This window comes from Hemiscyllium ocellatum, chromosome 36 (assembly GCF_020745735.1).
Source record: "Hemiscyllium ocellatum isolate sHemOce1 chromosome 36, sHemOce1.pat.X.cur, whole genome shotgun sequence".
Classification (NCBI taxonomy): domain Eukaryota; kingdom Metazoa; phylum Chordata; class Chondrichthyes; order Orectolobiformes; family Hemiscylliidae; genus Hemiscyllium; species Hemiscyllium ocellatum.
The window spans coordinates 32,615,020-32,631,777 of record NC_083436.1 but is presented as its reverse complement, the minus strand read 5'-3'; the positions used below and the strand labels follow the sequence as shown (position 1 = coordinate 32,631,777).

The 16,758-nt window shown below is 42.3% G+C and overlaps 1 protein-coding gene across 7 annotated transcripts in view; it reads right to left on the bottom strand.

Annotated features, from left to right (window-relative positions):
- Positions 1–16,758, bottom strand: part of LOC132833450 (PH and SEC7 domain-containing protein 3-like) — a 439,179-nt gene that overhangs the window by 48,315 nt on the left and 374,106 nt on the right. For all 7 annotated transcript variants that reach the window (XM_060851749.1, XM_060851748.1, XM_060851750.1 and 4 more), the window contains one exon: positions 2,137–2,330. In XM_060851749.1, the coding sequence (XP_060707732.1) occupies positions 2,137–2,330 (194 nt within the window). The remainder of the gene's footprint in view (positions 1–2,136; positions 2,331–16,758) is intronic.

Sequence of the window (16,758 nt, the reverse complement as noted above, 5' to 3'; positions counted from 1 at the left end):
GAAAGGCTTGGGAATGTGGGAAGAGTTTAGAATGGGGAAAGAGTTAGGAATTGGGGAGGAATGGAAATGGGAGGGAGCACCGTTTGGAAAACCATCCTGTTGACTTGCAGGCCAATTGCTTTTCCTGGGTTTCTTTGCTTGTGCTCTTTCAAAATTTGGAGAGTACAGCCCATAAAAAACAAATAAAACTCACTTCTCGAGAAAGTGAAATGTGTTTCCAAAAGCACAGGTTATAATGGTTTTATAGTGTAGAGCTAGTCCTCCCTGATAAATCCACACTAATGTTACCACAACTCAGTTTTTGACATTGGATAGTCAGGAAAACAGCTCACCATCACCTTTTCCAGAACAATTAGTGATGCCGAATAAATGTTGGCCCAGCCAGTGACACCCAAATCCTGTGAATGAATTTTTTTTAAAAACTATGATACTCATTTCCAAATTAAGAGGGGCATGAAAATGTGATGGATTCATTTTAGCTCGTGCTGGATGTGATGACATTTCAAGTGGTATCCTTCAATCTTGTATCACAGAGTGTCAATTTTACTTCTGGTGGATTTACATTATCACAGGGAAAGGTCCTGAAAAAAAAAACATTTTTACGCATTCCACTTCCTCAGTGCTAAGGAACATCACAGGGTCAACATGTGGTTTAAATAAGGAACATTTTCAAATTGTAACCTTTCTGGAAACTGAGGTTTAATCTCATAATAACCTTCCATTTTCATGTTGTATCCCAAAAGGGAACAATGGGCATGGAGAATCTATAAAATTGAAGCCAAGCCACTCAAATATGGTTTTCTACTTTAATCAACAGTATTGAAGCCATTTAGAAATGACTTAATTATAGAATATAGTGAATAAAATCACTCATGGATGTAAGTTTGCTCACTGAGCTGGAAGGTTCATTTTCAGATGTTTCATCACCATACTAGGTAACATCATCAGCGAGCCTCCGGTGAACACTGTTGGTGTGGCTCACTTTTTATTTAGGTGTTAGGTTTCCTTGGGTTGGAGATGTCATTTCCTGTTGTGAAGCCATTTCCTGTTCTTTTTCTAAACAGTGGCAAATGGGATCCAAGTCAATGTATTTGTTGATAAGAGTTCCGGTTGGAGTGCCATGCCTCTTGGAATTCTCGCATGTGCCTCTGTTTGGCTTGTCCTAGGAAGGATGTGTTGTCCTTCCTCGTCTGTACGTAAGGATACCTGTGAGAGTGGGTCATGTCTTTTTGTGGTTAGTTGATGTTCATGTACACTCTCACTAATATCCTTACATACAGATGAGGAAGGACACCACTTCGACTGCGACAACACATTCATCCTAAGGCAAGCCAGAGTCACGTGCGAGAATTCCTAGAAGTATGGCACTCCAACTGGAACTCTACTAACAAATACATTGACTTGGACTTTTCCTCTGAGAAAAAGAACAGGAAATAACTTCACCACAGGAAATGACATCATTAACCCAAGGAAGACTGATTTCAAAAATATTCCAAACCCCTCTATTATATGGGGAAAGCACTAAACTGTGAATCAATGGCACAGACTCGAAGCCCTAAATCTTATTCAAATGTTTTTTTTGACAAGAATGCTAGACTGGACCAGGGCCATCTCAGAGAAGAGCAATAAAGCAAGGATAAGTTGGTGACCAGAGGAAATAAGTTTACCAAAGATTGTCATGTGAAATTGCTTTATGCAGTAAGTATTGATTGTCCTGAATGCACCGCCATAGAAAGCTGGTGAAAGCAGATTCGATAAGGATTTGCAAAAGGAAACTGGGTTAGTATTTGAAGTGGAAAACCTTGAAGGGCTATGCCAATGAAGTAGATGAATTGGGCACAATTGGATAGCTCTCTGCAAAAGATAATGGAGGTGAGGAGGATCAAATGGCCTTTTTCTATGCTGTACAACTCCACGCCTGATGTCACCTTACAGACTTAATGTATTCATGGGTCAACCACAACCATCCCTGAAGGATACTTGAAGTCCATAGGCCGAACAATATTGATCCCTTTCTCCCACAAATTTCCACCCAGATAGGGAAACAAATCAACCAGCGACAGGAATGACTTAGAGAGAGGGAGAGAAAAAGGTGAGAAAGGAAATAGGGGAAATGACCAATTGGTAAAGACTCACTTTTCTTTCCATCCATGTCTGCATGAATTTTTCGTGAGAGGAAGCCGGTTTTGTACGTTTTAGCATTGGGATCCTGTGGAATGTCGAGAAATGGATTCGTACCAGATCCAATACGATTGTTGGACTTGGATCCAGCATTGTCTGTCTTGTCATTAGCAAGTTCGGAGAGTGATTTCCTCAACTCTTCTTCATTTCTGGAAGTAGTAAAAGGGAGGGAGAACGTCACATGGCGAGAATTATAACATTGGTTCTTCACATGGAACGGACTTCAGACCAACAACTTGCTGATAGGGAATGGGCAGTAGTCGGAGGAGATCCCCCTTGTTTCTAGGGCTACAGAGGACACCTTGCACCCCCATTCTTCAGTGAATTAAACAATGTTGCAGTGTGCACACACTCTGGTCAAACAGGTTATAAAACTCTTCACAGATTTTAAAACTGCTTGTTAGCTCACAGCTAGTTTATCAGCAAGGTAGTGTAGATACAGCATATATACAAGTTCTTTTCAATAATTGCAAGTGAAGCCAAATTTCTGTCACTTACAATACCCCTACAGGTATCTGGTGCTGACACTCCAATTAGCTATTTTAAGAGAAGGAGTTAGGCTGTTTATACCATCAAAACAAAACAAATACCAACGTGCATGAGTATGGTTGCTTTGCTGTTGGCTGTCAGCATGTATTTTAAAAACTGCTGCATGATATTTCCAAAGTAGTCAAAAGATCATCACAAACATACAACAGTTTGAATTAGGAGCAGGATGAAGTCCTCTAGCCTGCTTCCCACCGCCCCCGCCCCCCCCCCGCCCCCCCCCCCCCCCCCAGCCCCTGCTGCGGAGCAGAAGTAAGCTATTCAGCCTATTCAGTCTCCTCTATTCATGGCTGATCTGATCACCCATGCCCCTGCCTTTTCCCTATAAAAATCTGTCTATCTCAGCCTTGAATACACTTTTAATTAACCAGCATCTACAGCTCTCTGTGTAAAAGAATTCCAGAGATTCATCACTCCCTTCACCATCCTCCTCTCTGTAATAAATGGGTGACCCTTTATTCTGAGATTATACCCTCTGGTCCTAGACTGTCCCACAAGGGAAAACTACATCTAATCTGTCAGTGACCCCAACTCAACTCTCTTTCCAACCTGACTACTCTCTGCCTAGCTTGCTCATCCTGGTTTTTAAAACATACAACAGCAGGGTCACATTAGTGCACTCACTCTGCTCCTTTGATTCCCATAATAGACTCTTGGGTAGAAGAGGCAGATGGACTTTGAGATTCCATCTCTTACAGCTAGCAAACATGCTCAGCTTTGTGGGAAATAAAAAAACTACTGAGAGCTGTGACTGGTAAACTATTCATTTTTAGATTAGATTAGATTCCCTACAGTGTGGAAACAGGCCCTTCGGCCCAACAAGTCCACACCGACCCTCCGAAGAGTAACCCACCCGGACCCATTTCCCTCTGACTAATGCACCTAACGCTATGAGCAATTTAGCATGGCCAATTCACCTGACATGCACATCTTTGGGCTGTGGGAGGAAACCGGAGCACCCAGAGGAAACCCACACAGACACAGGGAGAATGTGCAAACTCCACACAGACAGTCACCCAAGGTTGGAATCGAACCTAGGACCCTGGTGCTGTGAGGCAGCAGTGCAAACCACTGAGCCACCATGCCACCCCCTTATCAGTGATCTTTCTGCTGGAATAAACTATATTTCCTGGTTAAAGAAACAAAGTCTCACTTGGCTAACATTTAACTTTTATAAATTTTTACACACACTAGCTGATGACCCGTGGTACAGGGAGTGAAGACCAGGTGAAGTGGAGAGATTGGACAGGCAGGGAATGGTTTGTCAGAGGCAGAAATTAATTGCCATTTCCAAGTTTTGCATTTGTCCATTTATTTAGATTTCTCAAATGGAGTGCCACGCCTGTATTAATAATGGAAACTTCCTGTGTCAATTTGTCACACTGGACATTCTGAGGCTGTGCAAGGCGCCATATAAATGCAAGGCTATCCTTTCTTTTCTTCCCAATTGACTCCATTCAGCTGATGGTACCACTGCAGTAGGAGAAGCCTTGATGTGACAGCTTGACTTGCTTAATCTCTACGCACTTAATGAACTTACATGAAAAAAATCATAAAGTACAGAAGATACATTTATTCCATTTGACAATGTTTACTGATTAGCACAGCACATTGTGAAATGGTAGATTGAATAATGCTCCAGGGCTAAACAGAACTTGCTGCTGTCTGTACCATATCCCATTCTGCCGGAAGGATTATGAAGCACATCTCAGATAGATCATGAAATCTTATAGACAGTTTCTGAGTTGAAAGAGAGACTTATAAAAACATACAGCTTTTAATGTTCTTTTTCTTGTTTTCATATTAATGAGCTTCTGGGCATTGGGTAAATGGTTTTTCATCTGACTGAAGAATCCAGGAGGGTCAACAAACTTTTAAGCTGAGTAACCATTGAAGCCACTCTCATTATTTTCAATGGCAGATTGCCACAAGATGCATTACATAACACACGCTGGCATCATACCAGGTTCAGGGATTGTATTAGGAAGGAAGGCAAGTGGTGTCTTAAGTTTTAATATTAATTACATTAATTAAGTAGTATATCAAGGATCGGAAAATTAAGAAACTAGCTTCTACTTATGGCAAACACAGGCTACAGGAGCAGTCCAAAAAGATGGAAGTCCATATTGCAAGTGGTAGCATGAGAGAATGTGAAGGAAACATTTATGGTTCCAGGAACGAGGGACTTTGGATACATCGACAGATATTTGAGGAGCTGTGGCTGTTCTCCTGGCAGAAGACTGAGATGAGATTTGATGAAAGGTGTTCAAAATCATGAGGGATCAAAACAGAGTAGAAAATGAGAAACTGTTCTCATCAGCAGAAGGGTCAAGAATTAGAGGGAGAGACAATGACCTAGTGGCATTACATAAGACTGTAAATCCAAAGACCCAGGGAATATTCTGGAGAGTGAGGTTCAAATCTCGCCATGGCAAATTTGAATTCAATAAAAATCTAGAATTCGAGTCATAGAACTAAACACAACGGAAACAGATCTTTGGTCCAATTTGTCCATGCCGATCAGATATCCTAAATTAATCTAGACACATTTGGCCCATATCCCTTTAAACCCCTCCTATTCATATACCCGTCCTTTTAAATGCTGTAAATGTACCAGCCGCCACCACTTCCTCTGACAGCTCATTCCATACGTGCGCCACCCTTTGCCTGAGATAGTTGTCCCTTAGGTCCTTTTTAAATATTTCCCCTCTCACCTTAAACCTATACCCCCTAATTTTGACTCCCCTACTCTGGGGCAAAGACTTTGGTAAAATAAGTAAACTTTAAAAAAAAATTAAGGATCTAATGAGGACCATAAAACAATTGTCGAGAAATTCCATCAGGTTCGCGAATGTCCCTTTAAGGGAGGGTGCTGCCCTTACCTGGTTGGCCTATATGTGACTCCAGACCCACAGCAATTGCCTATGGGCAATTAGGAAGAGATAATAAATGCTGACCCAGCCAGTGATGCCCCCATCCTGAATGAATAAAACACACCTTGGATTTAAGGTGATACTGTATTTTCTTTACTCACCAAAGTGTTGGTATTCTATGGATGGGAACACGCTCTTATTGTGTATGGTGGGCATACATAACAGCTCATGCCCAAAACATCAATTCTCCTGCTCCTCAGATGCTGCCCGATCTGCTGTGCTTTTCCAGCACCACACTCTTGACTCTGATCTCCAGCAACTGTAGTCCTCGCTTTGTCCGTACTGAAGAGGGGCTAGTATTTACTGCTGGGATATGGCAATACCTGGCAAGGCTAGAATTTATTGTAAATTCCATTTGCTCTGTCTGATAGTGGTTTGCTGATTGACTTTGGAGGCAGTTATGAGGGTGGCATGGGATTTGGAGCCACATTTAGGCTGGTGTCAGGAAGGACGGCACATCCATAAACTACAGTGATGAATCAATGGATGACTGACACCCTCACAGTTACTTTTACTGACTTCATTTCCAGATTTCTAAACTAGAAATAATCTCGGATTTGAAGATTAACAAAGTAATTAAAAAATTATTCAATTCTATGTTTCATCAACAAGAGTGCAGGAAAGTCTAAGAGAAGCCTACTCCATTAGAGCTCTACCCAAAGACAAGTCATCATAGAATCCCTACAGTGTGGAAGCACTCCATTTGGCCCATTGAGTCCACACTGACCATCCAACCCCGATCCTGTAACTGTGCATTCCCCATGGTTAACTCACCTAGCCTGCGGATCCCTGGTCATTATGGGCAATTTAATATGGCCTATCTAGTGAGCCCGTCCATCTTTAAAATGTGGGGCATGGCCTATCCACCAAACCCGTCCATCTTTAGACTGTGGGAGGAAACTGGAGCACCCAGAAGAAACCCGTACAGACATCGGAAGAATGAGCAAACTCCACACAGATAGTCGGCGAGGGTAGAATCGAAGCTGGGTCCCCAACACTGCGAGGATGCAGTGCTAACCATTGAGCCACCATGCGACCCTAAAGAACCTTGGATCATGGTCAGCTGATGCTTCTTCCTGAGCCATTTTACTTGGCAGCATTTTCTTGTCATCAACAGTTTGCCCTTGCGTTCCATTCTCAGGGACAGGGCAAGGAGGCTGGTGCCAAGTCCAACTCAGCTAAAATGGAAATGGAATCCACACTGTCAGCATTATTCTGAACCACATATTAAATGTCTAACCCACTGAGCTGACTGGAAGAACCCTATATAAAACCAATAATGAGAGCTCAGCATGCATGGATGACTATTGGACCCCACAGTGGTTGAACCTTAAATATGGTTGAACCTTTAAAGAGACCATAGCACAGATTCACTAAGATGCTGCTTAGCTTGAGGAAATACTAATTACTTCCTGATGAAGGGCTTGTGAATTTCCTGTTCCTTGGATGCTGCCTGACCTGCTGCGCTTTAACCAGCAAAACATTTTCTGATCAGCTCTGATCTCCAGCATCTGCAGACCTCACTTTTTACTCAAAATACTAATTAGCTTGTTTGTGATCTCTTAGTTGGGTCAATGACACCACTCAGCAAAAAGCCACTATAGATTCTGCAGCCGATCTAAAAAGGCACATGCACTTCATGTGAAATTTTCCCAATGTTTTCTGTCAAACCTTTTTGAGAAGCGTTTGACAGAGAAATAGCTTGGATGCTTTTTTTTTCAAATTCATCTGTACACAGCAGCGTGGAATGGAAATTACAATAAATCCGAGTTTTGACAGATGCAAACAGATAAATCTGTGGAAAGGCTCCTAAGGGAGTCAGAGGAAGCTGTATTATTGATTCAATCAAATGCAAATTAGAATTATATCAGAAAATAAGATTTTGGGATACACTAGGATATATAAACACAGCGTGCCTAGAGAAACAGGTATCTTTTGACAGAATGTTGCATCTGCACTAATGTAATTCTCGCCTCCTATCTGGCTCTGATATAGACAAAGTGATAACAATGAATTGAAATGATTAATCAATGATCCTATTTTCATTGGACAGCACAGTGGTGAGCTAGACAGACCCTGCTTTTTTCTCATCTAGCCATTTCTATGTTCCTAAAACGTGTACAACATCAAATTATAATTTATAACACATCTCTCAGTAAAACACGAGAATATTGTGTCCATTTCTGGACAACGCAGTTTATGAAGAGTTTTGAGAGATTTGCAAGGTTGATTCCTGGAATGAGGGACTTCAATTATGCTGATCAAAGAAGCCGGAGCTGTAATTCTTTTGAGAAGGGAAGGCTGGGAGGAGGTTTGACCAAAGTGTTCTACATTGAAAGGAGTCTGAACTGATAGAGAGAAACTGTACCCATCGACACAAGGGTCAGGAACTGGCAACCACGGATTTAAGATGGATGGCATAAGAATCAAAGACGATGTAACAAGTGGACAGAAAGCACTGAGGGTAGGGTGCCTTTCATGAAGGAATTGGAGAAATGGTACTATTAGCGTGGCGCTTGCAGAGCCAGCCAGCACAGACTCAACAGGCCGAATGGTCTCCTTCTGTGCTGTATCCATTTTATGGTTCAACAACGAACAGCTCAGAAATGTCAAACCACAGGAAAGATGAACAAGACAGGACCACCGGGATAATGCAAGTCATGGAAAACCAAAGTTGCTGACGCGCTGTATATTTTAACTGAACAATTAACTAAATTCACGGGAAATCATCAAAATGGAGTACTCGTTTTCATAACCGTCCCATGAATTGTGAACAAGTTCACATTTAATATTGTTGAGAACCCACCTCAAAAAAAGCTGAAGAATAAGTTTGTCAACTGCTCATATATTAAGATTAAATGGACCAGACCTCTTTGGCATGGATAGAGACAATTGGTTCATGGACAGGAAGCAGCGAATGGGGATAAGGGCGTCTTTTTCAGGTTGGTGAACCATGACCACAGGGATTCCACAGAGATCAGTGTTAAGCTCGCAATTGTTTACAATATATATTAACGTTTTAGAGGGAGGAAGTGAACGAACTGTAGCCAAATTTGCAGATGACACTAAAAGAGGTGGAAAGGCAGGTTGTGAGAGAAATACAAGCTATTGATAGGTCCAGTAAATGGGCAAAAGTTGGCAAATGGATCATAATGTAGGAAAATGAGAAGGTGTTCATTTTGGAAGGGGGAATAAAAGAACAGTATATGATGGAGGTAAACTGCTGAAAATTGCAAAATAAAGGGACTTGGGGATACTTATGCACAAACCACAGAACACTAACCAATAGATGCAGACGATAATCAGGAAGACCAATAGGATATTGGCCCTTACTTCAGGGGGCTGGAGTACAAGAGTAGGGACATTTTCACCAGCACCTGCTGATGAGATCACATCTGGAGTACTGTCAGAAGTTTTGGTCCCCTTATTTAGATCTTACTGTCATGTACTGGGACAGAGGAGTACAGTGAAAAGTGTACAAGGTCACCATTCTCCAGTGCCATCTTAATATACAAGAGATAAGATTAAAAACAGAAGCAGAAATAAAAGGTACAGCGAAAAGAAAAGGAAACATCCAGGTCATTGCCCGGTCTCTGCCATGCATCCTCACCACCAGAAAAATAAAGCCACAAAATCCATCCCGGTGTCTGCGAACCCAATTTCCAAGTCTCTGCACTCCACCACAGCCAGACCGCCGTCACCTCCATCATTAAGATATTATTTTTTGGCAGCACTCAGAGAAGCCTCACTCCCTTGATCCCTGGTAGACTGCAAAGGCTAAACAGGTTGGAATTCTACTCACTGCAGTTTAGACAAATGAGAAGTGATCGCATGGAAACATATCAGATTTTTCAGGGTTTTGGCAGGATAAATGCTGAGGATTGCTTCCCCTCATGGTAGAGAGTAGGACCAGAGAGCATAGTCTCAGAATGACGAGGCGCCAACTTAAGACTGAAATAAGGAGGAATTTCTTCTCCCTGAGTACTTTGAGCTTTTGGAACTCCTTACCACAGAGAGTGGTGGGGCAGAGCTGTTGTGTATATTTAGGGCTGAGATTGATAGATACTTGATCAGTCAGGGAACCAAGGTTTACAGGGAAAGGGCAGGAAAGTGGGTGTGATAAATGTCAGATCAGCCACAATCCTATTGAATGCAAAGCTGGCTCGAGGGGCCAAATGGTCTATTTCTCTTCCTATTTCTTATGATCTAACGAAGGGACTCTTGCTACAAATGGCTTTGGCATTAACACTTAAATGTAAAGTTTATTCAATGTAATAAAGGAAAAGATTCACTCAGTGGTTAGCACTGCTGCCTCACAGCACCAGGGACCTGGGTTCAATTCCAGCCTTGTGTGGAGTTTGCACATTCTCCCTGCGTCTGTGTGGCTTTCCTGGTGCTCCGAATTCCTCCCACAATCCAAAGACGTGCAGGTCAAGTGAAGTGGCCACGGTAAATTGCCCAGGGTGTTAGGTGCATTAGTCAGAGGGAAATGAGTCTGAGTGGTTTATTCATCGTAGGGCCGGTGTGGACTTGTTGGGCTGAAGGGCCTGTTTCCACACTGTAGGGAATCTAATCTAATCCAATCATATCAAACAAGTGATTTGAAAATGAAGATTTGTAATAAAAAGAGAACAAACAGCAAATTTAAAGACAGTGAGACTGAAAAATTGCCACCTCTGTGGAAATAAACAGCAAGTGACATAGGGACAAGGAGGTGTCTCCGTTTGGGTTTACAGCTGTATTTATATCTTGGATTGATAACAGAATGGTGAAGTTTGCCTGACCAGGTTATCCCATTGTCACAACTGCATACTTTACAAGGTACATAAACCACAAATTACTATCCTACTGTCTCTGAGAAACACATTTTCAAGGCTTAAATCTGCATGCCAGTCACCACTGAATCCCTTGAGTGTGGAAGCAGGCTATTCAGCCCATCAAATCCCCACCAACCTCCAAGACCCAGCCCCCTACCCTGTAACCCTGCATTTTGCATGGCCAATCCACCCTTACTTGCACATCTTTGGACCCTGGAAGGAAACTGGAGGACCCGGAGAAAACCCACGCAGACACGGGGAGAACGTGCAAACTCCACACAGACAGTCACCCAAGGCTGGAATCGAACCCAGGATCCTGTGAGTCAGCAGTACTAACCATTGAGTCACCCAACATGGTTTAAACAAAAGTGCATGCTTACTTGCATACATTCATCACCATTAGCCTGTGTTTAAAATGATCAAAGTTAAAAATGAAATGTTTTAACTACTCAAAGCACTGACTAGATTCCCCTGTAAGTCACACATCTTAGAAATATATCAGCAATCCTTCATGGTTGCTGGGTCAAAATTCTGGAAATCCCTCCTGAACAGCACTGTGGGTGTGGCCTTCTTCTTAATCACTAATTTGGGATCAAAGGTGATTTGCTTGCCCTCTGTGGGGAGGGTGTTCAAATAGATGGTGAGTCCAACGCACAATCTGCAAACTCTGCCATGGTAGGGCAGTGGTGTTGGAAGGGTTGAGTAGGTAAATTGTTTGTTTGGGTACCTGGACCTCCATGATTCAAGAAGCAGCACATCATCACCCTTTCAAAGGTAGTTAGGTTGGGCAATCAATGCTGACTTTACAAATCAACATCCCCCAAGTACATTTTAATAATTCAGTAACTAAACACTTAGTTGTTTCTAGCATACATGAGATGATTCCTAAATGAGCTGGAATAGTGAGCTTTGAATGGAGTGATAGCTGAAAGTCCATTGGTTCTGATTAGCCCCAGGCAGTCTTACCAAAATTTAATAGCTTTTCTAATAAATGAGGAGACGTACGATGGGGGCTCATCCAAGGCACTGCCCCTCAAGTCGATGTCTCAAAGCTAATTCTGTTGGCTGCTGGACGTAAACAATTCGGGGACATTTAGGATACTACAGAATAATCTTCACATCTCCCAATGTGCACTCAACCAACTACGGGTGCAGCAAGTCACAATCAACTTGAAAAATTAAAATTAATGTTTTCACTCACTTGGCTAGGCCAGAGCCACAGTAAAACGTGGTACAAAATGGAGATTGACACGATGGAGCCATGTGAATAGTTCCCTGAACCACAATTCTGTTCCTTTCTGAATAAGTCACATGGCATCAAACATAATGTTCCCATTGTTTAACAGTCACACTATTAGTAGCAGAGTGATTACTGCAGCACGTGTGTGTGTGTGTGTGTGTGTGTGTGTGTGCGAGAGAAAGTGTGTGTGTGTGTGTGTGTGTGTATGTATTTGTGTATATATATTATATATACATCAGTGTGTGTATATGTGTGTGTGCGTGTGTGTGTCTGTGTGTATACATGCATTTGTGCATACATATAACTGTGGGCATTAGAATGTGTTAATTTGTGATGCTACTAATGCTCATGCCTCACATTATAGCTCCCAGTGCTAGACAGGATGGTGCCCTCATTGTAGCTATAGAGAGTGGGTTTGAGCACTAGCAACTGAATTCAATAGAATACTGATTGACTAGGTTCTTAATGAGTGAGTGATCTTCTCCATCACATTACTGCCCAGATCCTGGGTTTAAAAAGCCAGTACATTAACTTTCCATAACCACGATGAAATCAATGTACTAGCCCGCAAACAACCAGAGGTTTGCACACTGACCTATGAGACCAGGGTCTGCAACCTGTGGTTCCAGAGCTACAGGCAACTCCATGTTATCTCATGGGTGGCTCCTGACCTTGACCATTGAATTGGAGATGCCAGTGTTGGACTGGGGTAGGCAAAGTTAAAAATCACACAACACCAGATTATAATCCAACAGGTTTAATTGGAAGCACTAGCTTTTGGAGTGCTGTTCCTTCATCAGGTGAGTGTGTCACACAACCAGCTTATGAAGGAGCAGCGCTCCCAAAGCTAGTGCTTCCAAATAAACTTGTTGGACTATAACCTGGTGTTTTGTGATTTTTCACTTTGAGCACTGAACACATTTTAGAGGAAATTGAGTGCTGGTTAATTAGCATTATATAGTACTTGTCATAAAATATCACTCAGTTAACAGTCTTTTAGTAAAACTTTGAAATATTGTAGAATGGTGTCTCTGTTTTGCTTCTCATTACTGTGGGCACTCAGGTAGCAGCATGTGGCTCTTTAGATATTATGTATTTAAGTAAATTCATAAGAAGTCTCTACTTGTTATTGAGGTTGCTATAGCCCTTGAGGTGAAAAGTCAATGTGAATAATGAACTTCACATTCAGATATCCTCATCTTGAACACTCTCTCCATGTATGTTTGCTTACTTCATTCGTATGTCTGTCCATCATTGCTTTAATGTTACACATTATGCATTCCCTCCTTTCTTATTTCGCCGGTAAAAATAACTCCTGCAAAACACAACTTGGAATCTCACTCTAAGTCTAAGTGTGTCACATTCACTCCCTGCCATTTATTCCAACACAATATTTATTTTAAAGGAACACTACTGCTGTGGGAGGAAAGAAAAAGGTTTCTACAGACTTGACCAAGCAATTTTTGGCATGGTGGCTCAGTGACTAGCACTGTTACCTCACAGCACCAGGGAACCAGGTTTAATTCCAGCCTCGGGTGCCTGTCTGTGTGGTGTTCTCCCCGTGTCTGCGTAGGTTTCCTCCGAGTGCTCCAGTTTCCTCCCACAGTCCAAAGACGTGCAGGTCAGGTGAATTGGCCATGCTAAGTGGCCCCATAGTGTTCTAGGTTAGGTGCATTATTCAGGGTAAATGTAGAGTTATACGGTAGGGGAATGGGCTTGGGTGGGTTACTCTTCAGAAGGTTGGTGTAGTCTTGTTGGGTCAAATGGCCTGTTTTCACACTATGGGAATTCTAAGAAATCCTGGAGTTCTTTCCCAAAATGGCATTGTGAGTCGACCTAGTCTGAATGAACTACAGCAGATAGCAACTCACCTTCACATAGGCAACTAAGGATGGGCAGTACATGCTAACCCGGGCAGTGGTGCCGATGCCTGATGTCTGAGTAAACATGTCAAATGGACTAAGTAACCCTGGAGACCACATCCATTGGGGTGAACTAATGTGAATGAGTCTGATCGATAGGGTGCTGAAAATGTGTTGCTGGAAAAGCGCAGCAGGTCAGGCAGCATCCAAGGAACAGGAAATTCGACGTTTCGGGCCTAAGCCCTTCGTCAGGATCTGATTGATAGGGTGGCATGGTAGCTCAGTGGTTAGCACTCTGCCTCACAGTGCCAGGGGACCTGGGTCCAATTCCAGCCTCGGGCACTGTCTGTGTGGAGTTTGAACATTCTCCCAGTGTCTCTGTGGGTTTCCTCTCACCGTCTAAAGATGTGCAGGTCAGGTGAATTGGCCATGCTAAATAGCCCATAGTGTTAGGTGCATTATTCAGGAAATAGGTCTGAGAGGATTACTCTTCAGAGGGTCAGTGTGGACTTAAAGTCATAGAGATTTACAGCACAGAAACAGACCCTTTGGTCCAAATCATCCATGCCGACTAGATGTCCCAAACCAATCTAGTCCCACCTGGCCCATATCCCTCCAAACCCTTCCTTTTTATATACCCATCCAAATGCCTCTTAAATGTTGCAATTGTACCAGTCTCAACCACTTCCTCTGGCAGCTCATTCCATCCATGTACTACCCTCTGCATGAAAAAGTTGCCCCTTAGGTCTCTTTTATATCTTTCCCCTCTCACCCTAAACCTATGCCCTCTAGTTCTGAACTCCCTGACCCCATGGAAAAGACTTTGTCTATTTACCCTATTCATGCCTCTCATGATTTTATAAACTCCTATAACTCCAATGCTCCAGAGAAAACAGCTCTGGCCTATTCAACCTCTCCCTATTGCTCAAACCCTCCAACTCTGGCAACATCCTTGTAAATCTTTTCTGAACCCTTTCAAATTTCATGCCATCTTTCTGATAGGAAGGAAACCAGAATTGCACGCAATATTCCAACAGTGGCCTAACCAATGTCCTGTACAGCCATAACATGACCTCCCGACTCCTGTACTCAGTACTCTGACTAATAAACGAAAGCATACCAAATGCCTTCTTCACTAGCCTACCTACCTGCAACTCACTTGTTGAGCCAAATGGCCTGTTTCCACATCTAATCTCTCCTAAGCTGGCATGACTCACACGAACCACATAACATGAAAGATGGCTACATTCACGTGATATAATTGGCAAGACCATCAGTTAATGCCCATCATTTTTGCGATTGAGAAGATAGCCATGAACTGCGCTCCCTGTTATGAAGGTATTCCAACAGTGCTGTTTGTGAAAAATTCAAAGCTTTTACTCTGGAGATGGTGAAGGAACTGGGTTCTTTAACAGGCAAATTGACAAATTTTCAAGTCATAATGGAGAGCGATTTGGAAGAGAATTTGGAGGTTGTAGCTCCTATGTATCTTTTCTTCATAGATGGAGCAGGTTGAATGACTCTGTCAATGGCGTCTTGGCTTGATGCTGTGGGGGTCACCTTTTTTAATGTTACACATTGCTGCCATGGTATGCTGGAGGAACTGCTTCTATAAAAGTGATGATTGGAGGTTCAGTCATCCTTCTTTTGGATTGTATTGTGGTTCTTCAGTTTTGTTGATGCTATACATTTATTTTGGTAAGTGGAACGCATTTCAGCGCACTCCTAATTTGTGTTTTAAAGGTTTATCACCATCTACAAGAGTCAGGAATTTAATCATTCACTTCAAAAGACCTAACTTCTGACTTGGTCTTGCAGCCAAACTCTAGGACTGTTCCAGTTAAGTTTATGGTCAATAACGACCCCTTGACTGATTGTGGTGAGGGATCTGGCAATGAAAATGCTATTGAATGTCAAGGGGAGCAGGTTAGACCCACTTCTGTTCTACTGAGTGTGGGTGCATTCTCTAATCTGCAATCCTTTGTCACAAGGTTAATATGAGTCTGGTATGTTTTACCAACGCCACTGTCTGCTCTGCATAGATGTCACTGAAACCAATGTGAATGCTGAATCATAATTCAGGTGAACAATACAATACAGTTCAAGACAATTGGAGTCACAGCTAATTAAATAAATCAAGACAGTCTCAACAGAGAGTTAATTCACAAACATCAGCTCTCACCTCAGTTCACTACCAAATGAAAACTTCAAAACAAATTTCCTGACCAGGATGCCACCTGCCTACATACGTGTGCACTTCTTGACAACTCCTCCTGTGTCCATATTTAATGTGGAAACTTCCTATGTAAACTTGTAATTAAATCAATCCTACAGTAATGGTTTTATGGCATCACCAGCGGAAAGAGGGTGTAATTAGATTGTGATAAGCTTAAATAGGCAGTTCCATTCTGAATGTGGATGAGAGAATCTAGAGTGGAACTATGTACAAACAGCTTGATAATGTTGCCTGACTTTTGTCCATTGCATCCTGGTCCATTGCATGTTCAAATCAATTTCTGTATGCCTGTCTCATCTCCATCATGTTCTAATGTGAGAAAAGATTCTGTGTTTAACATTTGATTATTCTAATATCGCAGCAAATTTGAAATATTACTGACTAGTCCTCAATGACTTGATGAACTAACTTTATGAAAACAATTCAGTGCCACAGAAACTCTTAGTTACCCCATCATTTCCTGTGAAGTATCCATTCTGGCAATACACACACTCTGCCTGGCTTGGCTTACTATTTTAACCATAGGGAGATGATGGCCTAGTGGTATTATTGCAAGACTTTTAATCTAGACCCAAGTAATGTTCTGGGGACCTGGGTTCAAATCCTGGTAGTGGACTTTGAATTCAATAAAAATCCTGAATTAAGAATCTTATGATGACCATAAAACCAATGTCAATTATCAGGAAAAAAACATCTGGTTCACTAATGTCCTTTAGGGAAGGAGACTGCTGTCCTTAGCCAGACTGGTCTGCGTTGAGAGTATGGTGCTGGAAAAGCGCAGCAAGTCAGGCAGCATCCGAGGAGTAGGAGATAAACCCTTCATCAGGAATAAGGCTTGTGGGGTGGTAGGCTGAGAGATAAACAGGAGGGGGGCAGGTAGCTGGGAATGTGATAGGTAGATGAAGGTAGGGGAGAGGAGGGAGGAATGGATATATGGGAAAGG